The 27,942-nt window shown below is 38.1% G+C and overlaps 1 protein-coding gene across 5 annotated transcripts in view; it reads left to right on the forward strand.

Moving 5' to 3' along the window:
- The window catches only part of LOC104613254 (bZIP transcription factor 68-like), a 41,799-nt gene that overhangs the window by 8,023 nt on the left and 5,834 nt on the right, over positions 1-27,942 (forward strand). For all 5 annotated transcript variants that reach the window (XM_010281023.3, XM_010281101.3, XM_088900720.1 and 2 more), the window contains exons 7-12: positions 4,622-4,776; positions 4,865-4,916; positions 16,680-16,722; positions 16,819-17,066; positions 17,173-17,250; positions 17,706-17,831. In XM_010281023.3, coding sequence (XP_010279325.1) covers positions 4,622-4,776; positions 4,865-4,916; positions 16,680-16,722; positions 16,819-17,066; positions 17,173-17,250; positions 17,706-17,831 — 702 coding nt within the window. The remainder of the gene's footprint in view (positions 1-4,621; positions 4,777-4,864; positions 4,917-16,679; positions 16,723-16,818; positions 17,067-17,172; positions 17,251-17,705; positions 17,832-27,942) is intronic.

Raw genomic sequence — 27,942 nt, forward strand, 5'->3', positions numbered from 1 at the left:
CTTTTTTGAGTCTCAACCCTATTTTCAGTCTTCTCAAAATCCTCTTCAAGGGGAGACTAGTGGGATGGAAGAGGATTCTCATTCTCCCTCATTTTTTGTTCCCCTGTCTGCCTCGAGCCTTCCATCCTCTTCTTCTACTCCTAGTTGTGGCATCCCGGGTCAACCTAGTGAGGCTCCCACTGTGCCGGTTACCTCTCCTGATATTGCAGATATCCCTGAAGGCTCCAGTAGGGAACAAAAAGAGATACGAATCACTTACAACAGAAGGAAAAAGGGCCCTCAAACTTATGACAGCAAACAGTTGGACTCGGATCAATCTGTCTCTGCAATCCAAGGTAATTCCAACACACATACTTCTGATTTGGATCTTCCTATTGCTCTCCGTAAGCCTATCCGTTCTTGCACCACTCGACATCCCATTGCTGATTTTGTTTCTTACTCACATTTATGTCCAGCCTATCACTCCTTTGTGTCTGTTCTTTCCTCTGTACATGTTCCTTCTAGGTACTCAGAGGCCATGTCTGATCCAAGGTGGAAAGAAGCTATGAATGAAGAGATGAAAGCCCTAATGAAAGCGAGAACTTGGGAATTAGTGGATCTGCCAGAGGGGAAGAGCACTGTCGGGTGCAAGTGGGTGTTTACTGTAAAGCATAGGGAGGACGGGTCCATTGAGAGGTACAAGGCCAGGCTTGTGGCAAAGGGGTTTACTCAAAAAGAAGGGATTGACTACAAAGAAACCTTTGCCCCAGTAGCAAAGCTCAACACAATTCGAGTTCTATTGTCATTGGTAGCAAATTTTTCATGGGAACTTCATCAGTTGGATGTGAAAAATGCCTTCCTAAATGGTGACCTTCATGAAGAGGTATTTATGGAACCTCCACCAGGCTATAACTTTGATAGAAAGGTGTGCAAACTAAGGAAAGCATTATATGGTTTAAAGCAGTCCCCTGTGCATGGTTTGAGAGGCTTTGTGGGGCCATGAAGAAAGTGGGGTACACTCAGAGTGGTGCAGACCATACCTTGTTCATAAGGAGACAGGATAGCAAACTTACAGCTCTCATTGTTTATGTGGATGATATGGTGATTACCGGGAATGACTTGGAAGAGGTCAAAAGACTGAAGGAGTTTTTAGCTTCTAAATTTGAGATCAAAGACTTGGGCCATTTGAGATATTTTCTTGGGATTGAAGTTGCTAGGTCAAGAGAAGGGATCTACATATGTCAGTGGAAGTATGTTCTTGACCTCCTAGAGGAGACAGGCATGATAGGGTGTAGACTAGCAGATATACTCCAATAGAACAAAATCATGGCCTACAGGAATCAGTAGGGGAGGACTACTGTGATAGAGAGAGATACCAAAAATTGGTAGGGAAGCTGATATATTTATCTCTCATTCGATCAGATATTGCTTATGCTGTGCATGTTGTCAGTCAGTTCATGCACTCTCCAAAGATCCCTCATATGAAAGCAGTTGAAAGGATTTTCAGGTACTTGAAGACTTGCCCAGGAAAGGGAATTCTGTTCAGAAAAAACAATAAAATTGAAATTGAAGCTTATAATAATGCAGATTGGGCCGGTTCTATTGGGGACAAAAAATCAACTTCAAGATATTGTACATTTGTGGGAGGGAACCTGGTTACATGGCGCAGTAAGAAGCAGAATGTAGTTGCTAGATCAAGTGCCGAAGCTGAATATCGAGCTATGGCTCACGGGGTTGTTGAACTCCTATGGCTCAGGACTCTTCTTAATGAGCTTGGCATTAAAGCTGAGGGCCCTCTCAGACTGTATTGTGACAACAAGGCTGCCATCAACATTGCAAATAACCCTGTGCAACATGACAGGACAAAACATATTGAGATCGATCGACATTTTGTTAGAGAGAGAATAGTCTCGGGAGAACTCTGCATTCCTTAGAACTCTGCATTCCTTATACTCCATCTGAGATGCAAATTGCAGATGTACTGACTAAAGGGTTGGCTGCAGCAAAATTCGTGGACCTTCTTGGCAAGCTAAACATGATTGACATCCATGCTTAGCTTGAGGGGGAGTGTTAGGTTGAAGGGTTTTATGTATTGATGGTTCGACTGATAAGTGTTCTTATTAGCCTGTATTTGTGTTTAAGTTGTTATGTACTGGGCCTGTGTTAATGGGCCTAAGTTTATTTGGTGTTTTAAGTAGTCTGGGTGTCCCATCACTAATCAGGGGCATTCTAGACATTTCTTGTAACATTGTATTGTAATCTAATATAAATGATAGTACTATCGACTGGGTTAAGCAGTTCGACATTCTCAGCACCTCTTGGTCTCCTCCTCTCTTTTACTACTTCAGCTACAACATTTCAGCTTACAATAAGAACCCACAATGGACTTCCAAAGTCTGAAACCTGACCCTACATCTGATCTGCTTGTTTCAGGTTTGAATGATCTGTTTACATAATCGGATTGGGTTCAAATTTTATAACCTCGTCTAATTAATAATAGGATTGTATGTGCATTTAATCCCTTTAACCAACATTTTATCTGATTAATATCTAAGCCTAATTAAATTTTATAATATATATGTATAAAATTTATACGAATTAATTCAATTTTTCTTATTTATATAAATTTAAAAAGAGATGAACTTTTTAAATATTTTATTTTTTTCCTTTATTTTAAGCGGCCATTGCTTGGTATAATGGTAAAATGTTGGGCTGGCAAGCATGAGAATGTGGGTTCAAGTCTGACTGTGGCTATTTTGTGCAAAAAAAAAATGTCAAAGGTTATAACCATTTATGATCTACCCCTCCCAGGGACCTAAATAGTTGGGACCAACATTTGTAAAGGCTGTTTAGTTTTTATGTTATTTTAAAGAAATATGAAGGACTTGTTTTAAATCCGAATCTGATCTAAGATCCCTAGATAATCGAATTGGATTCAGATGTTGCTGGATCCAATCCGAGTCTGACCTGATTACAGCTCTAACCATCAAATTCAAATAAAAAAAATGATATTAGGCATGATACCGTTCGTAAAGCTTAGGCCATGTTTGGTTGCAGTGCAAATTTTGTCTGGGTGCAAAATTTATACCAGGTAAAGTTTTGCTTTTGTTTGTTTGTAATTATGATTTACATTCCTACCTGATACAATATTTGTACCTTTTGTCTCTTTTATATTCACTAGCAATGCAAATTTCACATCCCAAAAAATGATGCAAAATTTGTACCACCTTCCTCCTACCTCAATTCTTTCTCATATAAAGTGGTGACTACATCATATTGCATCCTACCTTACTCCTAGACAGATAATCCTCCACCTACCTCCACTCTCTTTCATTTAAAGTGGAGGTCACTTCATTTTTCTTCCTATTTTACTTCTTGCAACGAACAAGAGTCAAATCTGAAGCAAAAGTAAACCGGAATTTACACTTAGCCCTTTTCCATCCCATACATTTAAACCGGTGCAAATGAAATTTGTACTGCAACCAAATGCAGCTTTAATGTCAAATTTTCAAATTCAAATAGACAAATGGTTTATGGGCCTGTGCAAGCGATTGAGTTAAAAAAAGGAAAAACAAATAATAAAATGGAAAATAATCAAGGTAGACTGAGATCATTTGAAGTTGCAGGGACTGTTGATGAAGAGGTTGATGAGCTGTTTTCCAGTCAGATTGCAAGACGAATGCAATCTTAGGAGTTAGAAAGGATCTTTGTGATTTTTCAGGAGTTGCAGGTGATTGAGAAGATTCCTAATGCAGTTAGATGTTTTCTAAATGGAAAAACCCATCGTTCTGTTGAGGTATCAGAGGTTTTGCCAGGTTGAAGGGGGGAGTTTATTTGGTGTTGCCCCTAGTAAGAAGGTGAAGGAAACAAACAAACAAAAAAGGTTTGCAAAAGGAACAAAGAAATTCCTAATCAAGGCTCTGAAGCAGAAGAGTATTTGAGCAAATTATGAAAGGTGTCAAATTGGTGTTTAGTGTTCTTTTTTGCTATTTGTTTGTCTTGTTGGTTGTTGGAGGTGTGGCAGTGGGTTTGTGGCGTTCTTATTTATGTTAGCTTGTTTCTTTCTCTTGTTGGAGGTTGGATGTGTGTTTCCATTTTTGTTTGGGTTGCTGTATTTGATGTTCTTAGTTATGGATGGTGAAAGGTTGTTTTCTTTCTTCTCTTAGGTGATTTCTGGTCACCTTTCTTGTACTCTCTTTTTTTTTCTTAATAAATTTTATTTTACTACCAAAGACAAGGAGGGTTTTAACTCCTTTTTACAATGCTAATATATAATGAGGAGCATGTTAATATTTGCCCACTGGCCCCCCTCCCCAATATTTATAATCTTTTTAGTATTAAAAAGTTGTTTAAAAGGGAAAACAAGTGAAGCGTATGCTTACTGTATAAAGTACAAAGTTGGCATATTGCCTCTTTGCATCTCTGTACTAGAGGTGTATGTGGTTCTGCACCTCTATATTATGCCTCAAGGCATTTTCCTAGTGCCTTCACCCCTCCAGCGCCTTTTAAAAACTGGTCAAGACTGGCTGATAAAATTTTCTCAAAATCTTTATATCAGATCCCTTTAAGAAAAGTTGCTACTTGATTTCCATTTTGTGATCTTGAAATGATCTAGAAATAAAAGAATTAAATCATATTTCAGGTTCCTGGAGCTAATGGTAAGCAAGGTGAACAAAAGAGCAAGATTCCTGTAAGGAGATCCAAGGGAAGTTCAGCAAACTTGGATATGCTTGCAGGCAAGGATAATGAGACAGGGAAAGCATCTGGTGCATCTGCTAATGGTGGCTTGTCACATAGGTAACGGAGCTCCAAGTTCTGCAAGTATTCTGGAATGTTTGAAATATGCTGTAATAATATTTATTATTTCTGTACTGATTATATGCAGTTGTAGTGGGAATGATGGCTCATGTGAAGGAAGTGATGTCAATTCTCAAGATGTAGGTGTTGTGAAATCTGTTATTTTTTTCCCTGCATATATTAGTTATATCTATTGGATACATATGTAGTTTTGTACATGCTCTTCCAAGAAAATTTAGCATGATTTCCAACTCTCCATGCATGTTTGGTATAATAAATTGGGACAGAAAGAGAATTATGGGCAAGTTATTCTATATTGTATGTTTCCCCTTTCCTCATTTTTTTTTTAAATTTAAATTTCTAACATGATTTTAGTACATGATACTAATAAAACAAGATTTAATACTGTTTTCATTCAAGACTTGATTGAACAGTGAAAGAAGAAGAAGAAGAGAAGAGAAGAGAAAGGGAAGAGAGGAGAAGATAAAACAGATTTTATAATGCCAAAAAAATTCTGGGCTGGGGCACCCCAATCTCTATTTATACTAGTCTGATAAAAATAAAAGCGTTACAATTACAGGCTTGTCCTTGGTGGTCCACACTATTAAAAGAATATAAAAACTTAAGAAAAGAACATTCTAACAGCACTGTTACTCTTTTAACAGGCTGACAACACTCCCCCTCAAGCATAGTTGTCAAGGCGACAAGGCGCTTTGTGAGGCTCGCCTCGCCTCGCCCAATCGCCAAGCAGTTTTGTACTATCTATTGTAAAATACTTTTTTATTCTTTATTTTTTGACACTATAATTATAAAATAGGCACTATTAAACTAAAATATTCATTTTGTTTTTTTATATACTAATTTGTTTTTATTATTTTCTTATTTGTTAGGACTTAATCAATACAAACATTGCTAAATGCTGTATTGAACCCTCAAAGACTTAATCAATACAAACCAAATGCTGTATTGAACATTGCTACTACTACTACTATAACAAAAATAAGGGTTCAGCCCCTATATTTTTTGAATTTTCTTTTCCTTTTTTTTTTCTTTCTTCTCATGAATATGTTGATTTTCTATACTTTAACATGAACTCTATACTTTTCTTATGAAAATTATGAATAATTATTAAGTGTGGCTATGGTACCTAGGGAACTACCCTAGGATCTATGTTTTCTATATAAAAAATCCATCGCCTAGACTCTGGGCGACAAGGCGCCCCCCTGATGCCCAGCCTCACCTTGGAGCCTTGAAAACTATGCCCTCAAGTTGGGCTATACATGTCAATCATGCCCAACTTGTCACAGAGTTCATTGTGCTGCAAACAAGGATGGCCTTTTGTGAGAACATCGGTCAGTTGCTCTTTAGAGTTAACATTAGGTATGCAGATTTCACCCTTGTCAAGCTTTTCTCTTATGAAATGCTTATCTACCTACCTCAATGTGCTTTGTCATATTGTGAAGTACAAGATTAGTTGCAATGTTTGTGGCTACTTTGTTATCACAATAGAGAGGCATGGGACTGTCAACATTAAGCCCAAGCTCTCCTAGCATATTCTTCTAGCACCTTGGCCACCCCATGTGCCATATCTCTATACTCAAGCTTCAGTACTTGACCTTGTAACCACACTTTGTTTTTTATTTCGCCATTTCACCAAGTTTCCACCCACAAAAGTATAATACCCAATTGTGGGTTTTTTTGTCATCCATAGCACCTACCCAATCGGCATCTGTATAAGCTTTCACTTTCAAATGATTGTGTTTGCTGAATAGCAAACCGGTTCCTGGATATTTCTTTAAATACCTAAGAATCCTCTTAGCAGCCTCCAAGTGTGGTCCCTTAGGTGAATACATGAACTGGCTCGGAACCCCAACAACATAAGCAATGTGTAGGTGTGTCATAGATTGATAAAACAATCTTCCCACTAATTTTTGAAACAGTTTTACATCTTTAAGAGGTTCACTATCACAATCACCTAGCAGTTTGGCATCGAAGCACTTTTTCAAGTGAATTGTTTTTTCTGATGTGGCACCAATGCCACATCAGAAAAAAGCGGAACACTTAAACAGGATTATTCTTTGCCTGTTTATTTGAAAAGCACTGTAGCAATGTTTTATCCTTGCGGAAGTGTCATTTTGACGTTTCTTGAATCGCTTCCCAATTCAATATTGGCCTATCCGACATGGCTATAGCTGTCATTTAGTGTGTCAAGTTACCATGCTAGACAAAGAACAATATGGTGTATCCAGTATTTTAAAAGGCATGCCTAGTCACAGAGGCGAGGTGCTTTCCAGACTGGATGCCTCGCCCAGGCTAAGGCGCACAACCATTAGACAGGTGCTCGCCTTTGCACCTAGGTGTGTGCCTCAGGCCAGGCGATAGGTGGCGCAGACAAGCGCCTGGATGATGTCTTTAACCAATTTCGAAAATACATTAAAATATAAAAAACACAAAATAGGAAACATGGGAGAAAAGGAAGCTGAATTGATAGGGGTCTTTGCCAAAACAGCCAAAGGAAGCCTATATATATATATATATTTCTTCTTCTTCATACAGAAACTTGCACAAAAACAGGGGCGGAACTCCATTCTTCTTCTTCTTCATTCTTTTTTTTTTTTTCCACAGTTTTTAGTTGAAAAACAGAGATCTGCCCTTCTTCTTTTTTCTACAAAGACTTGCAGACTTGCAGTCTTGCTTCTTGCATAAAAACAGGGGCTTTGCCTCATTTTTTTTTTCAATTTTTCTCATTAAACTGGGGATCTGCAATCTGCCCCATTTTTTATCAGTTATTTTCAATAAAAACAGGGGCTTTGCCCCATTGTTTTTCGGTTTTTCTCATCAAAACTGCCCATTCTTCTTCTTCTTACAAAGACTTGCAGAGTTGCAGTCTTGCTTCTTGCACAAAAACAGGGGCTATGCCTAGGGGTGTCAACGGTATTCGAAAATCCGATTTCGAATTCGATATTCGACATAATCAAATCGAATTCGGATAATTCGAATATATAATTGATCGAATTTGGATATCTTATTCATACCGAATAGTTAATCGGATTCGAACTCGGATATGACCTGATTCGATTTGATAAATATCCAAATTTGACCGATTATTTAATTCTTATATATAATATATAAAATATTTTATATAATTTATATATACAATAATTAAGTTATATAAATAATTTATATATTTATATACTTTTTATCAATAAATATTTATTTTATATATTTATTAATTATCTAAAACAATTAATTAATCGAATTGAATATTCGAATATTTAATCGGATTCAAATTCGGATATTGCCTGATCTGATTTGAATTTGATCCATTTACACCCCTAGCTATGCCCCATTTTTTTTCCAGTTTTTCTCATTAGAACAGTTCAGTTTGTCTCAGTAAAACTGTCCATTCTTCTTCTTCAGTAACTTTTTTTTATTGTAAACAGTAGCGTAGAATATTTATTTATTTGTGTTATTATCAAGTAGAATAGTTTATTTATTTTCGAAGTCTGATAGGTTCACAAATATGAGTATTGATAGTTGCAAATTGCAACTTGTTATTTGCCAATAGGAAATTTTACCAACCAAGAAGAATAAAGAGATGGGAGACAAGTCCGACAATACTCAAGAAAGCAATAGGAAAGACCCGCACTGGAAATATTGTTATTTGCAAGATCCAAAGAATACAAATTTTGTCACTTGTAAATTTTGTGGCAAAGTGACATATGAAAGTCTGTCCTAAATGCCTGAAAGAGGTGAAAGAAGAGATATTAGTGTACATGCAGAGAAAAAAATCAATGAAAGAGGACATGGTTGGAGGGATTTTGAAAATACAATTGAAGATGAAGATGAGATGGGGGACAAGGTGGAAGTGCTTGGTGGTGATCACATTCCTAGTGTTGGTGGGAATGTAAATTTTGCTTCAGGTTCAAGAAGTTCTAAACAGCCCCCCATGAGAAGGCAAAAGGGGCCTTTGGATAAATTCTTTCCTACTCCAAGCTCAGAAGAAATTGTGAATTTGAGAAGAGAACAAAAAAAGATGAAGTAAACCACTATTAATGATGCGCATAATAAAGAAGGGAGAGAGCAAGTATGCATACACATAGCTAAATGGTTTTATCAAGCTGGTATTCCCTTGAATACTGTATGCTTGAAAGGTTTTGAAGCAATGGTAGAGGCAATAGGGCAATTTGGTTTAGGATTAAAAATCCCAAGTTACTATGAGTTGCGAGTTCCTTTCTTGAAGGAGGTTGATTATACGAAAACATTGCTTCAACACCATAAGGAGTCTTGGGAAAAATGGGGCTGCTCTCTTATGTCTTATGAGTGAATGGATAGAAAGGATAGGACCCTTATAAATTTTTTGGTCCATAGCCGTGCTGGGACAATGTTTATAGAGAGCATTGATGCTTCAATGCCTTAATTCCTCTTTCTTAATTTCCTTCTTCTACCTATTGCCATCTCTGCCTTCTACTCATTCATCGCCGTTACTCCCTTCTTCCACTTATTGCCATTATTGTTTTAAGAATACTTCCTTCCAGTCGTTGCTGTCGCTTGCATATATGGTTGTTAGATTGGAAAATAACATGCACATTGTGTGCATGTGTTGCATGGGATAATTATAATAACAAAAATGCAGCACAAAAACTCCATGGCACCAAATACATTTTTAGGTGCTTGGTTTTTTTCCTGCTGATGTTTAATGCAACGGAACCAAATACAGTTTTACACGAGATGGTTGAAGAATGATTTTTGACCATTATCTTTTTTTTTTTAGCAACGCATAACTAGTGAAACGCTTCGCTGCCAAAACCTACCTAGTTATGATTAACATCTATAGGTTATTAGCTGGCATTGCACCTAGTTTGCCTGTGTCTTATAAAAGATCCAAGACGTATTTTCTTTGAGAAATTAAGATATTTCTTTGTGAGCAGGCAACTTCAATCTGAAGGAAATACTTTAGGGGTCCTTTCACTTCAAAATGGGAAGTTAAGAACTCCTTCAACTTTTGTATCTTAGATCCCTAGTTCCCTATAATGATGATGTCATCCACATACACTATCAACATTACAATTTTGCCCCTGACATCTCTTGACAAAGAGAGTGTGATCAGATTGGCATTGTTTGAACCCTACTTGCTGAATTGTCATGTGAAATCCACTAAGCCATTTTCTCGGAGATTGTTTTAAGCCATAGAGAGACTGAACCATATACACTGGGTTCCTTTGGCATAGAAACCTTGTGGCTGAACCATATATACCTCTTCTAGATCACCATTCAAGAAGGCATCTTTTACATCAAGTTGGTGCAATTCCTAGTCAAGATTTGCAACCAATAATAGAAGAGCCCGAATTGAATTCATCTTTTACATTGGAGCAAATGTCTCATCATAATCAACACCATAGACTTGAGTGTACGTACCCCATTTGCTACCAGTCTTGCTTTGTACCTTTCTACTGTGCTATCCGCCTTGTGTTCACTATGAACACCTATTTACACCCCATTGTGTCTTTTGCTTTTGGAAGATCCACCAACTCCCAAGTATGATTCTTATGGAGGGCATCAATTTCCTCCTTCATAGCATTTGTCCATTTAGGGTAGGTCAAAGCCTTTGCCACACTTTTGGGTATGGGAATATTGTCAACGATAGGTAGGAAGGCACAATAAGAGGGAAAAATATGGTCATAGGAAGGATAATGGGTAATGGGGTGTTTGGTAATGCATGACTTGACCCCTTTTCTTTGGACAATAGGAATGCCAAGATCATTGACAATTGAAATGGGAGTAGGGGAATGAACAGGAACAAGGGTACCTAGCTCTGTTGGACTTTCTCGGGAGTATGATGGTGTCGGTTGTTTGGTATCTGGTACCTCCACATCTTTAGAGCATGCTGATCTCTACAGCACTCATGCAGTAAGACATGCAAAAGAAGCAAGATCCAGAATAAAAGACATACATGACAAGCCTGCTTCTCCTCCTCCATATTACTATCCCCCTAAGGAAAAGTAGGGTAGAATGGTTCAGACTCAAAAAGAAAACATATATAGAGACAAAGTACTTATGACCGATGGGATCAAAGCACCGGTAACCCTTTTGAGAAGAGGGGTACTTAAGGAAGATACACGGAATAGATCGAGGGTCCAACTTACCATGGGAAGGAGACAAATCATGAACAAAGGCATGACAAACAAACACCCTCATAGGAATGGGAAATAAAGGGGACTGAAGGAATAATAACTAATGAGGGGCCTTATAGTTCAATACTCTAGAGGGCATATGATTGATGACATATGCATCAACAAGTACAACATCTATCCAAAACTGTTTAGGTACATTCATATGTAGCATCATACCTTGTGCTACTTCAAGAAGGCTTTTGTTCTTTGTTTTTGCAACACCATTTTGTTGTGGTGTTTTTGCACATGAACTCCAATGAAGTGATTCATGGGAAGCAAAAAATTCATTAAGATTATCATGGAAATATTCTTTTGCATTATCTTATTAAAAAATTTGGATCTCAACATGAAATTGCGTAAACACCATCATTTGGAAGTCTCTTATAAATTTTCAAACTTTGTCTCTAGTACACATGGGAAATACCCATGTATAGTGGGACAAGTCATCATTTAGTGTGATAAAGTACTTATAACTGACCTATGATATTATAGTGGTAGGTCCCCAAACATTAGAATACACAATATGAAAAGGGAAATTTGATTTTTGATTTTTTATTACTTGAATGAAAAATTGTTCTACATTGTTTCCTTAATTGATACGTTTGACACTGGAAATCTGACACTAATAACAAAGACTTCAATATTTCAAAGGACACATGACCCAAATGATTATGCCATAACAGTACTTGACTCTTATTTTGATTGACTCAACTGACTTTGTGACTCCGAAGTTGACACTGAGAAACCAGCCTTGTTGTCAAGAGTGTAGAGACCATCTACTAAGCTTTCTCTACCAATCGTCCTTCTAGAAGTTAGATCCTGAAAAACACATGAACTAGGAAACAGGTTACATTACATTTTAAGGAGTTTGTGATACTACTAATGGAAAGTAAATCGATAGGAAGTTTAGGTACATGCAATACATTATTAAGGCTGTAAGACTGAAAAAGACTTGGCTTGCAATGGAGGAGAATGATCCATCTCCAAGCCTCACTTTCTCTCTCCTAGATAAAAAGCTTTAAGATTGAAAAAGATTTGGCTTACCGATCATGTGGTTGGAGGCTTGTGAGTCAATGATCTAGGGGGAATCAGTGGCAATCGAGACATGGAAGGCAGAGGCAACATTACCTGATGTAGACGCAAATGAAGTAGAGGGAGTACCAATAGTTGTGCTATTCATCTAATGTAAAGCCTTACCATAAGATTCTAGATGATCATGAATGGAATTGATGATATCCTCCTTGGGGTCAGAACAAGTGTGATGCTTTTGAGTAGTACCATTGGAATCACCACCATGCTGAGTATCTTGAGTTGCCACATTAGCTATACTATACTTCTTTTGGCCCTTCACTTGGTATTTTTCTGCCCAATTTAGCTTCCCTACAAGATCCCAACAAGTTTCACGTGTATGTCTGAGCGTCGACAATACACCACAACTCTTTTTTTTTTTTGATAAATGAGAGTAGTTTTATTAGTTCAAATAACGAAAATACAATCAGCCTAGGAGGAGGCACGAGATGTTACCTCCCCCGAGGACTGATCCAAATACACTAAACATGCCCAAGCCCGAGACACAATTACAAAGTAGCCCAAAACAGATCTCCCCTTGACACCCCTTGCTTGGCTAAACAATCAGCCATTGCATTTGCTGATCTACTGACCGACTGAAACCTGACAGTCATATCCTTGTCATCCATTTAACTTTCTTTAACAGATCCCTGTAGCCCCAACAAGTTGTTTTTGGCTAATCAGCCAGCCTACTACTACCTTGGAATCCCCTTCTACTAACAGATTGTTCACTCCAATTTGACCAGCCATCTGTATACCTTGTACTGCTGCTAGTGTCTCTGCCCTTACAGAATCACCTTTACCCACTGGTCCTAAAAATAGAGACAACATATTGCTGTCTTTGTCTCTTAGAATCCCACCAATTCCGGATGGCCCTGGGTTACCTTGGCAACTTCCATCAAAATTCAATTTTACCACTCCATCTGGTGGGGGTTTCTGTTCAACTTGTGAAGATTTTAACCATGAGATAGTCCTTGTCAATATGCATTCCTTGATTTCAGCAAGACTTCTTTCCTGTTCTTGAAATATTCTAGCATTTCTCTCCTCCCATAAAGTCCACAAGGTAGCAACTCTGATACATTTCCACATTAGCTTCCCTCTTTTTGTCAATCTCCCAAAAGCAGTCGGAGTGAACAACAACTTTACTTCGGAGGGCAAGTTCCACCTGCACCCAAATAAGGAAACAACCCAGTTCCAAATATTGGCAGCAAAGGAGCACAATATCAGCAAATGGTTACAGTCCTCACCCTTCACTTTACACAGAAAGCACTAATTAGGGGACAAACACATAAAAGGTTTCTTCTTTTGCAAGTTTTCCACAATATTGATCTTACCATAATAGGCTTCCCAACAGAACACTGCTATTTTGGGGGGAATTGGTCTTGACCAAACCTCTTTAATAAGGAAGACCTAAGAGGAGGGGTTAGAGCAAAGGGCTTTAAAGAAAGAAGCACAAGTGAATGAGCCAACCGGGGTTAGGGACTAGATTCTTTTATCCGGGTTAGGGGGGTCCAAACACACAGAATCTAGAAGCAACAACAGTTCTGAAACACAAAGAAACTCTTCATCTCTTAGCCCTCTTCGAAACCCAAAATCCCAGTTTAAAGCCAAAGGGAAAAACCGGGGGGAAAGGAACCATGAAATGGGTTTCTCTTTAAAGAGGGAGATGGAATAGAGAGAAGGGAAACGGTCTTTTAGGGGTTGAGTGCTCACCCAAGTATCTTCCCAAAAAAGAATGGAGTTTCCAGAACAAGCATCGTACTTACAGAACTAAGGAATTTAGGGAGAATGCCAGAGATAGCCTTCCAAGGTGTTGTGAGCAAAGCCCTTCGGGATACCCCCGCATCCCAACTTGATTCAGAACATCCATGGATACTTTTCACTACTTCATGCCACAACCTCTCCCTCTCCAGGGGCCACCTCCAAAGCCACTTACCTAAAAGAGCCTCGTTCTTACTCACCACATTCCCTAAGCCTAGGCCCCCTTCTTCTTTGCTCCGACACCCCACCTCCCACCTAATCAAGTGATCTTTTTTCTCTTCTCCAAGTTCCCATAAGAAATCCCTCATCAAATTTTCCAACCTCTTTGCCTCCCTTTTAGGAATTCTAAAGACTGACAAGAAATACAAAGGCAAGTTGGCTAAAGTTGCTTTAATCAAAGTAACTCTGCCCCCCACAGAAATATAGTTTCTCTTTCAAGCTGCCAATCTTTTTTCGAATTTTTCCACCATTGGGTTCTAGAACCTACTTTCCTTTGGATTTGCACCTAATGGAAGTCCTAGGTAGGATAGAGGCCACTGAGAGTAGGTGCATTCTAGCAAAGCTGCTATAGACTCCATCTCCTCTTTGTTCAAATGAACTCCCACAACACAACTCTTCTCAAAATTTACCTTTAAGTTTGATGCCCTCTCAAAGTGAATTATTAAATCCTTCATATTCCTTACCTCCGTCAAATCACAACCTTCAGAAAAGATTATTATGTCATCTGCAAATTGGAGATGGGTTACTGAAACTCTATCTCTACCTATTCTCCACCCTCTTAAAGATCCAACTTTGTCTGCTTCTGAGAGGAGTTTACTAAAAGCATTGGCGACTAAAGTGAAAAGGAAAGGTGACATGGGATCACCTTGTCTTAGACCCCTACTAGCTGGGAGAAATCATTAACTACCCTGTTGACTAGGATGGAATAATGGCAATTGGAAAGGCAACCATTTATCCATTTGCACCATTTATCCCCAAGCCCACACTTCCTTAGCACGAGTAGTAAGAATCCCCAATCCACCAAGTCATAGGCCTTTTCAAGATCTAGTTTACAAATATAACCTTGATGCCCTGATCTCCTCATCTCCTCCACACATTCATTTGCTATTAGAATCTAATCTACAATCTGTCTCCCCTGAACAAAATCTCCTTGCACTTGGCTGATAAGACAAGGAAGCACCTTTTTTATCCTCAATGATAAGACCTTGTAGCCACAATCTTGTATACACTAGTCACCAAACTAATAGGTCTAAAATCCTTTGGATGCTTGGCATCTTTCTTCTTGGGAATTAAGGCTAAAAAAGTAGCATTAATTCCACGACTCATCACTGGATTATCCTCAAATTCCTTAAAAACTTCAATTAAATCTTCTTTGACTACGTCCCAACAATCTTGAAAGAAAGCCATTATAAACCCATCTGGCCCTGGTGCTTTAAATCTGTCCATGAAAAAAAACGACTTTTCTAATTTCTTCCTCCTCAAAATTCCTTTCCAGCAAGCTTTTACAACTTGTCCTTATCATTATTCTTCTTAGACTCACTCTTCTTTATCACATTAGTGATGCCTTTTGTAGCTAAAGCCATCTTCTGCTCCTCCTCAGTTGTAACCATCACACTTCATCTACTTTCCTTGGACTGGTTCAAGGCATACACTTCTTGAGTTGAAGGCAACTCACTCCTTCCTAAGGTCTAAACTCTGAGGGGCTCATACACAGAATTTAGCCCCAACAAGAAGGTAAAGATCCCTGCTGAGAGACTAGCTTCTTATAAGCCTTGGCATCATCATGCATCCACTCTATACTCTGGTAATGATTTAACTCCTTCCATACTGAAGTAAGAGCTGAATAGTATGCTAACAAACTATGACCACCCTATTTACAAGTCGTGGGTTCAGCTTGTAACTGATAAATTTTGCATAATGTATTTGCTCAGAATATGTTGTTCTAGCTTGTTCCCAAATTTCACTAGCAGTTTCTGCTCACATAAAGTCCTTCCTTACATCAGGTTCCATGGTTATAAGAAGCCAAGACATCACCATATTATTCTCCTGGTCCCACCTATGATGTTTAGCAGTCCCATTCTTAGGCTCTTTTATCTTCCCATTAATCTTTCCCTCTTGCAGTTATGTAGAGTTTCACACCCTTAGAGCACTCTAGATAATTCAGGCCATTTAAGGGAGTAATTGGCATTATCATCCCCTACAGTGGCTGTTTCCCATGATGTTGTGATCCCAGAAGAAGTAGAATCCTCAAAAGCCATAAGGATACCACTCTCTAACATCCAGGACTTTAAAGAAGGTAGAAACACTGATTTAACTGTCCAGAAATCAATTCGGACTGCTGAGATTCAAAAACCACCTGTTCTCCTTGGTGTCATGATCAAGGAAGAACACAAAGACAGGAAAAAGACACTTATCTGATAAGCCAATTAGAGTTCTCTACTCCACAGTCCAAAAAGAGTAGAATTCTGGGGGACAAAAACAGATCTGAATGCTCTTAGTACCCCATGGTCAGTTCTGATACCATGTTTTCATTCAAGACTTGATTGAACAGTGAAAGAAGAAGAGGAGAGAAAGAGGAGAGAAGAGAAAACAGATTTTAGAATGCCAAAAAAATTCTGGGCTGGCTGCATCCCAATCTCTATTTATATTAGGCTGATAAAAATAAAAGCATTACACTTACAGATTTGTCCTTGGTGGTGGCCCACACTATTAAAAGAATATAAAAACTTAAGAAAAGAACATTTGAACATCATGTATGTTCAATCTTTAAGGTCTGCACTTTTTGTTAAAAGAACTTGTAAGTTATACTTTTCATTTCTGTGGATACAGGGTACAATATACTTGTCTTTTGTTGTTTTGTTCTATGAAACACACAATGATAATCTGGTTGAACTCCTACAGGGTTCTCAGCACAAGCCATTGGGTGAACAAAGTTCTGTAGAGGGTAAATCTTCAGCTGGACTAACCTGCTGATATGTTCTCTACATAATTTTGTGCTGCTATAATTAATTGTTCTGGGCACTGTCTGCATTGATTGCAGCTGGGACCCTGAATGGAAGCTCTGCATGTAGTGTATCAAGCAGGACTATGTGGACACCTCCAGCACAAGCCATGTTGAACCAAGGTATGGTTATGGCTGTTCCACCAATATCTGTTTCTGGTCCAACAACAAATCTGAATATTGGCATGGACTACTGGGGAGGATCTGCACACTCTTCTAGTGCTACGACCAGAACAAAACTGCCTGTCATTCCTGCTTCAGCAGCGTTACTTTCCTCTAGTGAAATGGTATCTAAAGATGGCATTCCTTCAGAAGCTTGGTTGCAGGCTTTCCCTCTCTTGTTTCATTGCTTCTCTGTATTCATGTTTCTGACACTTCTCCACTTTGAATTAGGATGAAAGGGAGCTTAAAAGGCAAAGGAGGAAACAGTCAAACAGGGAATCAGCACGACGTTCAAGGTTGAGGAAACAGGTAAAGATAATTGTGTTCTTCACACTTAATTTAAATGTGTTATGTACTGTTAGCATGGGGTCATCTCCTGATGGTATAAACTGCCAATTGACCATGTATTTTACATTTAATTTTTTCTTAAATTACCATTAGACAATGGCTTTAATTAATCCACTATAGTTAACCGTTGTACGATATAACTGGCTTAGTTTTAGTTTACTCTTTTTATTCCTTTTGGTCAATATTAGCAAATTTCTTCCTCTCTTCTATTAATAATGATTCTCTGGATCTACGGAATGACAGATTCTTTGGCCAAACAAGGGGCTCTAAGACAGAAAATGTTTTGGGAAAATCTGTAATCTTTTGCTGTTTTGGGATGGAATTTACACCCAAGCTCTTGTAACTTATAAATTTACATCAATAAAATTCTTTTCCTGCTGATAAAAAAAAAGAAAATAATTATTCTCTGGATCCAGGCTGAATGTGAAGAACTTGCCCAGCGCGTGGAAACATTGAAGGAGGAAAATAGTTCATTCAGAAAAGAATTGGAACATTTACGGGAGGAATGCGAGAAACTAGCATCAGAGAATGCTTCTCTTACTGTGAGTTTTCTTTTTTTTTTCTACTCTGTGGTCTTTATTTTTGTTTTTTGTTTGTGTTCTGTATATTAGAGTGGATTTTTTTGAAAGGTAAGGTAATATTAGAGTGGATAAATCTCAAATCACCCTTTACTTGCTCGTCAATATGTCTGTCTCAAGTGTGGGATCATTTTCTATCTCTTTTTGGCTAGTTGGGAACAGCTCTACAAAGCATCACAGACCTATTCATGTATAATACATTGATTGTCACTCAGAAAGAACATAACTGTTATGACATGGTGCAAAGACTGCTATTATGTCGAAAATTTGGGGGCAGAGAAACTTAGAATGTTTGGAAACACAGAACAATATCGAGGAAAAAAACAAAGAACAATGTATGGAGTCCTTAATTAATCTGACTAAATAGAGAACAACTCATTGGTGCTGGTATATGAGGGATTCAAAGGAGTCATGATGGATGATCTCATGAGAGGATAGCATTATGGTAACTATTTGAGTGCCGAGGGGTGAGGGGTGAAGGAGGTGGAATATTTCTTAGCTTCTTTGGGTCTGTTGGATATGGTAACTATTTGAGAGCTGAAATCATGGCTGTGATCCAAGACCAAAAACTGGTAGCACTGCAGAACTAGAGAAATTTGGTTATCGAGGGAGGTTGCTGGAATGCTGGGTAGTTGTATCGTGGTTATGTTCAGATGAGGAACCTCCTTGGTTGTTTTAGTTTTTTATTAGAGGAGCTAAAGCTGTAGGAAAAAGCCTGAGCTGCTTGTTTAGGTCTATTCCTATGTCTGCAAATGTGTTAGTAGATAGTCTAGCAAAAGCCTGGGGTTGCAAGGCAAGGTTACCTATGGGTGCTGGGAGCTGGGAATGAATTGTAAGCTGTTGTTATTGACAGTTGAAATCTGTTTTTGTACTGCCCCTGCTGTCTACTTTTGGATAGCATGGTTTCTGATTTTTATATTGATTGCAATACATTTCTGTTGATTATCAAGAAAAACTGTTTAAAACAAGAAAGTCTGTGTGGAAAAGCACATGAGTGTGGCAGAAATACAAATGTTGAGATGGGTGAATGGGAAATCCAGAAAGGATAGGATCACAAATGAACTTATTTGAATGAACCTAGCAGCAGCTCCAATGGGTGATAAAATGAGGGAATGTAGACTAAGATGGTTGGTCAAGTGCAGGTAAGAGCATCTACAGTATCAGGAAGAAAAAGTGATCTTAACAAGTTGAAGGGGACTAGAAGAGCTGGGGACAATCCATAAAGACGTGGGTTGTATTAGTGAGAAATGATTTAGGGGCTCACTATTTAACAGTTGATATGGCACTGAACAGATTAGAATGACGGGACAGGATTCATATAGCTGATCTCATATAGTTGGGACAAGGCTTAGATGATGGTGATATGGGAAGGCACTTGTAATAGAAATGGATAATAAAAGCATATGAATTAAAAGTGATTCATTTGCTAGGGGGGCCATAGAAAAGTGACTTAGATTAAGTCATGAAATATAGTGAACAAGTCGTCAATATTGGACAACATTGTAGTGTATTGTTTTACCTATAGAAAGGAAGAAACTGGTCCTTTGAATGAGGCAGAGAATGAACTTAAATAAAGATGTAGAGGAAACCTTGTTGAGGGAAGAAATAAGTTGGAGGTAGAAGTCAAGGGTTAGATGGATTAAGGAGGGTGATGGAAATACAAGGTTTTTTACATGCCATTGCTAATGGTAGGAGGAAGAACATTATTTTAATGTTGGATTTGGAGGGTAGAGTAATTAAACAACAAGAGCATATTGCAGAAGCCTTTGTGGATCATAATTGATATATAAAAGGCCTTTAAATGGAAGATGGAGTATAGAAGGTTTAGATTGGCTTGTTGTAGAAAGTTATTGTAGTGGTTTTCTGGAGAAGAGGTTTGAGCTGAAAGAAATTAAGGAGGTAGTGGTTTCCATTGATAGACCTAGGCACCAGGCTGGCTGGTAATGACTTTACCATGGTATTTTACCAAAATTGCTGGAATATTATAAAGGATGATCTTTTTAAATTTTTTAGGGAGATCCACAAATGTAGGATTGTCAATTTGGGTATTAATGCTACATTCATTGCTTTGATCTTGAAAATGGTTGATGCTAGTCACCCAAAAGATTTTAAGCCAATCAATTTGGTTACTAGCATTTATAAAATAATTGCAAAGGTGCTGCCATTGATGATCATGAAAGTACTCCCCTCCATAATCACTCAATTTCAAAGCCTTTATTCAAGAAAGGCAAGTTATGGGCTAAATTCTCATAGCTAGTGAATGTGTAGAGGAATAAAGATCAGGAAGAAGGGTGCTGTGATAAAGATAGATTTGGAGAAAGCCTATGAGCTTGTGGATTGGGAGTAGTGATTTAAAAGGCATGCCTAGGCACATAGGCGAGGTGCATTTTAAGGTATGTGGCTCACCTAGGTGTGTGCCTGGTGTGCCTTGTGCTTCAGCCCAGGTGTGCACCTTTTCAAAATTTGCATATTTTGCTCTTTTTTAAGCCTAGTTGTTGGGCTAGGGGCTTCCCCTTGAACCCCTAACCAAGCCCTTTGAGGCAAGCCCAATGAAGCTTTGAGAACCCCCTATTTGCTAATGTTGTTCATTCATTCATCTTAATAAAACATATTTTTAGAAGACAATTAAAATTATAAAATCATTTCTTTGGTAGGGATTAAGAATTTAAGACCCTAACATGGACTTGTTTGGATTTTGCCTCAAGGGGCTTGGTACAAAGGTGGCTCATTGATTGAAGAATGCAAAATTTTTAACCTCACATTAGCTATTTGAAGTAATGCAATTGGGGAAAAAATAAAGAGATTGAAAATTTCACATGCTTGAATATGTTTTATATGTTATGTTTGATTGTATTTTTAAATTTTCATTTTGAATAAGTTTTACGTGTTATGTTTATGTATTTTAATTTTAGATATTAGGTTTTTTAAAACATTTATTTTAAAATTTAACTTTATATTTTTAATTAATATTTTGTTTTATATTTTTAATATTTTTTAGTTTTTGGCTTTTTTGCACATTTGCTTCGAAAAAGCCACATGCCTTGCCTTGTGCCTTGCACCTTGGGTGCTAAATTCCCCTTATGCTTTTTATTTATTTATTGTGTCTTGCGCTTTTAAAACACTGGTTGGGAGTTTCTTCTTGATATAATTAGAAATTGTGGTATTGGGGATATGGGTGGAGTAAATGGATTAGGGGGTATCTGCAAACTTGCCATTTCTTTGGGTTTATAAGGGGTCTCAGGGAAGGTGATCCTTTATAATTTGTTGACTAGGCTGATTTCAAGGGTTTGATAGATTGCAATTGATTAAGGGGTGGAGTGTGGGAAGAGATAGGGTTGTGGTAACCCATCTATAATTTGTTGATCATATAATAATTTTCTTTTTTGTTATGTGGAGAATAGACAAAGGTTCGAGAATTTGAAGTTGCCGGTGAGATTGTTTGAAAAATTTCTAATTTGAAGGTTAATTGCGGCAAGAGTATGATAGTGTGTTTGAATTTAGAGGAAGAGGAGCTTGGATCTATGGTGGCAATATTCGGTTGTGAGTGTGATGACTATCCAATGAAATATTTAGGTTTAGCCTTAGGTGCCAACCCTAGAACCAGTAACTTTTGGACTCTAGTGGTAGAGAAGATGGGGTGGAGATTGGCGGTTTGGAAGAGGAATTACATATCCCTTGGGGGTAGGTTAACTGAGATCAAGTCTACCTTAGATAATTTTTCTATGTATTATTTGTCTGTGTTCAAGATGTCAAGTGATAGTGAGAAAAATTGAGAAATTGATGAAGGATTTCTTGTGGGAACCAATGGAGGAGAAGAAAGACCACTTGGTTAGATACTTAGATGGGAAAAAGTGAGTAGAAGAAAGGAGGGAAGCCTGGAAATAGAAAATATTAGTAAGAAGAACCTACCCTTTCTTGGGAAATGGTTGTGGAGGTTATATTATTTGCTTTGTGTTGTTCTAGGGGAATTAGTCTTTTTGCTTTTATTAGTTTGATACAAATTATGAATAGAGGTCCAAAAGCCCTACATTTTGTCGTTCAATTGTAAAGTTGTCTCTTCTCACACAATGTTCTGAAATAGCATGTGCTTAGTGATTTAAAAGGCATTCCTGAGGCATGCCTAGGTGCACAAGCAAGGTGCATTTTAGGGTATGTGTGTGCCTCACCTTGGTCCTAGGTGCAGCACTTTCAAAAGGCATGCACTTGGTGCATCTTGTGCTTCAGCCCAAGCACGCATCTTTTTAAAATTCGTGCATTTTTTCTTTTTTTTTTTTTATGCCTAGTAGCTTGGTACTGAAGCTCCGAAAACCTCATATTTGCTAATGTTGCTCATTCATTCATCCTAATAAAAGATTTTTTAAATGGCACTTGAAGTTCTAAAACCTTTTTTTATAGGGATTAAGAATTTAAGACCCTGATATGGACTTGTTTGGGCTTGCCTCAAGGGGCTTGGTACAAAGGTGGTTCGTAGAATCAAGAATGCATAATGTTTAATATTACATTAACTACATTCATAAAAAAAAAAACATCACATTAACTATTTGAAGTAATGCAATTGGGGGAAAACATAAAGATATTGAGAGTTTTACATGCTTGAATATGTTTTATATGTCATGCTTGATTTTATTTTAAACTTTTCATTTTAAATATGTTTTACATGTTATGTTTATGTATTTTAATTTGAGATAATAGGTTTTTTAAACATTTATTAATATTGTATTTAATATTTTGGATTTTTTGGTTTTTTTTGAATTTTTAGTTTTTTTTTTTTCATTTTTGAGCCCTACTTCAAAAAGGTGCGTGCCTCATGCTCAGGCGTAAAATGACCCTAGTTTTTTTTTTTTTTTTCCGCCTAGTGATTCTAAAACACTGGGTCATGCAGAAATGCAACCACTGCACTTGATCTTGTGGCGACAAACTATTTGTGCTTCCTTTAACTTGTTAGGTTTCCATTGACCATAGTAAAATCTTGCTTCAACCATTGATTTGTATTAAAACCTCATCATCATTATCTAAGGCCCTGTTTGGTAGTACTTTTCAAAGTACTGCCTGTAACCATTGATTTGTAACAGGATTCATGAATGCTGTTTCGCCATTCTGTTTTATTTAGTACTGTATCCATTGTGAAATCATAAGCTTTAATTCACTTCTTACTACTTCAACCCATGTTCTTTTTGGTCTCCCCCTAGCCCTTCTATCCCCTTTAAATGCAAATGCTTGTATTTTCAGATGTTAATTCTTAGAAAGTGGTAGTTCTCTCTCAGTGGACTTTTGGAACTGAAGAATGTTTTTTAAGCAACATCAAGATGTTTCATCCTGGGGCAGTGTATAAATTAACTGGTAACACACACAGCTTATGCAGATTCAGGTCTGTGAGGATTCTTTGGCTGTGGAAAGAACTGCACAGGGTGGTGATAGGTCTAGTAGTTCACAAGACTGTCTCAAGCTTGTCCTATTGTGCTTCAAAGGAAGTGGGAATGACTCCCCAGGTTATGCCTATTGAAGTTGGCCCACAGAAACAGAAACACAAATCTTATTTGTCTGAAAACTTATTTGATGTTATAGTAATAGACTATGTAAGAGAAGGTATAAGTGTCTTAGATATTTCGGATTAATCTCTCAAGGTAGACAAGGCACTTGATTTTAAGATGATGGTTGACATAAAAGAAGTTGGGAAAGATTTTTGGTTTCTTTTCTTAGGTTTGCTTACATTTTGGGTTGTGGGGTGAGTGATTGGCCTATGAGTTATTTGGGTCTACTATGGGGGGGGGGGGGGAACACAAACTCTAAGGCTTTCTAGTACCCACCCAGTTCTAGAAAGGTTGATGAAGAAGTTAGCGGGTTGGAAAAGGAATTATGTTTCACTTGGGGGAAGAATCACCTTAATCAAGTGTGTGTTTGGAACTGTGGGCATTTATTCACTAAATGCTTGTACTTGATTTGCTTGCAAAACCAAGAAAAGCAATAATGAATCCATTTATTGACACTTAGGCACCATTAGGCACCACATCAGCAAAACAGTGAATAAATGCCTACCCGTTGGGGGAAGCGCTAAAGTGAAGCTTCCCCAAACAGTAGGTGCACACATAAATCAATGCTTGCTTTTGTAAGTCTCTATCCGTACGGATCCACATAATGAGGGAAATGCTGAAGTGGTGCCTATGTGGCAGCATTTATTCAATAAGCGCCCACGGTTCCAAACACCGCCCAAGTCTACTCTTGCAAATCTGCCGGTATACTCCATCTCCAACTTTCACATTCCTGCAAAGGATACAAACAAGTTAGAAAAAAATAATGAGGGATTTTTTGTAGGAACTTGATGAAATAAAAAAAGGATCACTTGGTGAAGTGGGAGGTGGTTTCTAGGAGTAAACAAAGGGGGCTAGGGATTGGAAACATTAGAAAAAGAAATCTAGCACTTTAAGGGAAGTGGCTCTGGAGTCTGGAGATTATCCCTTGAGCAGGAGAGGTTATGTCACAAGGGGATAGTGAGTAACCATGGTTTGGTAGAAAATGGCTGGGATATTGGACTTGACCCTAGGCTTCACATGCTTCTCTGTGGAAAGCTATTCATGGCACTCTACCCTCTTTCGTTCCTTTCATAAGGTATGATGCTTGTTCTGGACCTCTGGTACTAAAGTGCACTTTTGAGCTTTTGAGAAGACATTTGGATTGGGGATACTCAAGGTTCAAAGTATCAATACGATACGCTCCTTAGTGGACATATTGTATTGTATCTTTTGGTCCCCGGTACACCTGTTTATGGGTGTTTTTGGGGAAACCATTTTTTTTTAAAGTTATATATATATATATATATATATAATGCTTAAAGCTAAAGCTTGAAAAAAAACTAAAATCAAATGAAAGGAGTATGGTTTAAAGTACCGATACACATAGGTGTATCGATACTTTGAACCATGGGGATACTTCCCTTTAGGATAGATTCCCCTATCTTTACTCTCTTTTACTGCATAAGTTGAAAACAATTTCTTCATTTTGTGGGGATAGGGATTCTTGGGATTTGGTCTAAGGAGAGGCCTTAGGGAAGCCAAAATGGGGGCTGTTGATGAGATCCTTTGGCTCTTTCTCCCGTGCTTCTTTTCTCTCTGCCCTCCTCCTTCGCCCCCACCCTCCCACCCAAGTTAGGCTGTGCCTTTTCTAGCTAATGTGATCATTCTAGTGCCTAAAAAGATAAGGGCCTTTTGCTTGGAAGCAGCTTTTAATAAAGTTAACACTTGTTATGTGCTTTAGAAAAGCATGCTAAACTAGTGCCTGTCTCATGTCTGTATCCTTTATTGTGCCTGTGGTGAGACAGTAACACACTTGCTAATCTCTTGTCCGTTTATATCTTGTATTTGGGATTGATCTTCCTCTCTCTTTGGTTGCAAGTGGCTGTCTCCTCTTTCTATGGAAGCTGTGTTTGATGCAAATTTCCTTAGACAACTCAAGAAGAGGGGAAGGGTTGTTTGGAGAGCCACTAGAGCAACAATTTTCTGGACGGTTTGGGAATAAAGGAAAATTGTATCTTTCAAAACTCAACAAAATCCAAGGAGGAACTAATTGGAAACTTCACCATCAAGGTAGCACACCAGGTAAAAGCAAGTGAACTGTTCAAGGAGTTCTCAGTACAGGATATAATCAGGGGGTGGAAAATATAATTGCAAATCCACCATCTTTCAAAGCTGTGGTTCTGAGAGTTGGGGGGAGTTTTCAGAGATGAGGAAGTGTACTGGTTCTCTATGTTGGCCCAATAGGTGTGGTAGACTTGCTTAGGGTAGAGATTTTGGCCCTCCTCCAAGGACTGAAATTGGCCAAACAATTGGGTTTCTAACAGATAGAAGTGGAAGGTAGACTCTAAGCTTGTGGGTGGATCAAGGAATTTGGGGATGTGGACTCACAGGCAGATCATGAGGGAGATAAATTGTCTAGCAAGGGAGATTGGTGTCCGCTTCAGATGGATTAGAAGATCAGCTAATGGGATGGTCAACTCTTTAGCTAAATACGGGACAAATAGAGGGGGGGGGATCTCTTTTGGGCTGCATTGTAAATTTGTTTTCAGCTTTCTTTTTGTTGGGTCTCTTGATTGTTTTAAAGTTTTAACTATTAATTGAAAGTTACCGTTTCCAATAAAAAAACTTGAAGAAAAGGACAGAACGAAAAGCCATTAGTTTGTACCTTTGAAGCTCTGTTTGTATTGTTGAGGTGATTTTTATTTGGAGGATATAGGATGTGAGGTCGGTATTTTAGTGATTCCAACATGGTTTCTTCTAATTATGAAAGAATCTGGACTTGGGCGCCGGGGGGGGGTGGGCGCGTGCTACTGATGTGTAATGGTAGGAAGTTGAGAAAGAATCAGAATACATTTGAGAAGCTTTGGAGTGTTATGGTTTGTTATTTCTTGGTCTGGGTAATTCAGTGGAAATATATGTAGCTGAGTGTTTATTTTTTTTTCTTAATTGGGATGCTTTGTTTCTTTTGCAGTTGATGTTAGGTTTTGTTATGTGTTTGAGTTAGGTGGGATGATATTATGTTTGTTTACTATTTGCTGGTCTCATATCATCATTTCTTGTTATTTCTTTTTTAACAAATTTTATTTTACTATCCAAAAAAGATTTTGTTTTCCAATGAGGTACGTAGATCAAATGACCAGCACTAAAACCATATAATGGGGCATCAATCTTCATCATGCAACTTGTAAATATATTAGACTGGAGAGCCAACAAGTTTTTTCGAGTTTTCTGATGATCTAGTATATAATTTCTTTGGGAACTGATGCTCCATTCTTTTAAGATGGGTTCAATCCAGATAAAATCTTTGAACAGCCCTAGATCCTTATTTTCAAGTGCTCTTGAAGTTGTTGAATTTCTGATGAGCTTGTTCATTGGACTGCTACTGATGAGCTTAGTTAACTTTCTGTAGAATCTAGCACTGTTTTTGGTTTTCCTCTTTCCTGAATAGAATATTAGACCACTTGGATGTCCACAAGTTGCTTGTTAAGAGTTTGAAGTGCATTCAAACCAATAGTGGTCTTTTCAACCTCAAGTGATTATCATAAAGTGTACAGGCATCTTGTGAATACCTCCTGGGAATATCATATGGAATGGATTTCTAATCAGGCCACTTGGGCTTTGCTAGACAAATCCAGTTTCCGCCATCAGAGATATGGTTTGGCCAAGCAGTCTATCTATTAGATAGGGGATCTATTGGATCTGTCATTTGCTTGCATCCCCGCTCAATGTTAGCTCCACCTGTGAAAATTTGAGAGAAAAAATGAATTGATTGTATTGTCTTGGAAGGAGCATATACACAACTTTATATAGAATTATAGAGTTAACTTACAGGGTGATAAAATAGGAAACTAACTTTTCCTAAAAAACTAATTTCTATATCAGTGGGATTCTCCAATTAATATCCCATGATTCTAGGAAATTAAGTTTCCTAAACTGATGGACCTAAAATTATGGAGGATCAATCAGAGAGTCAATCTTCTACTTTCCAACACTCCCCCTCAAGCTGGTGAATATGCATCTTTCATTCCCAGCTTGGAGATAAGTCCTTGGAATGCCACACTACAAAGCCCTTTTGTCAGCACATTTGCCAGTTGACCATTCGTTGAGACGTATGGAGTGCAAATTAATCCGCTATCCAGCTTTTCCTTTATGAAATGCCTATCTATCTCAATGTGCTTTGTCCTATCATGTTGGACGGGATTGTGAGCAATGTTAATAGCTGACTTGTTGTCACAGAATAATCTCATTGGACCTTCCCATCTGATCTTTAGGTCTTCCAAAATTATCTTGAGCCATAGTAATTCACATACTCCCTGAGCCATTGCCCTGAATTCTGCCTCCGCACTTGATCTAGCTACCACATTTTGCTTCTTACTCCTCCATGTCACAAGATTTCCTCCAAGGAACGTACAGTAACCTGTAGTGGACCGCCTATCCATGGGAGAGCCTGCATAATCTGCATCGGTGTATGCCTCTAGGGTTAATCCAGTATTTCTTTTAAACAAGATTCCTTTGCCAGGATTAGCCTTTAGGTAATGTAGTATCCTATAGACCGCCTGTAGGTG

The sequence above is a fragment of the Nelumbo nucifera genome, chromosome 3 (assembly GCF_055504915.1).
Source record: "Nelumbo nucifera cultivar China Antique chromosome 3, China Antique-T2T, whole genome shotgun sequence".
In the NCBI taxonomy this organism is placed as follows: domain Eukaryota; kingdom Viridiplantae; phylum Streptophyta; class Magnoliopsida; order Proteales; family Nelumbonaceae; genus Nelumbo; species Nelumbo nucifera.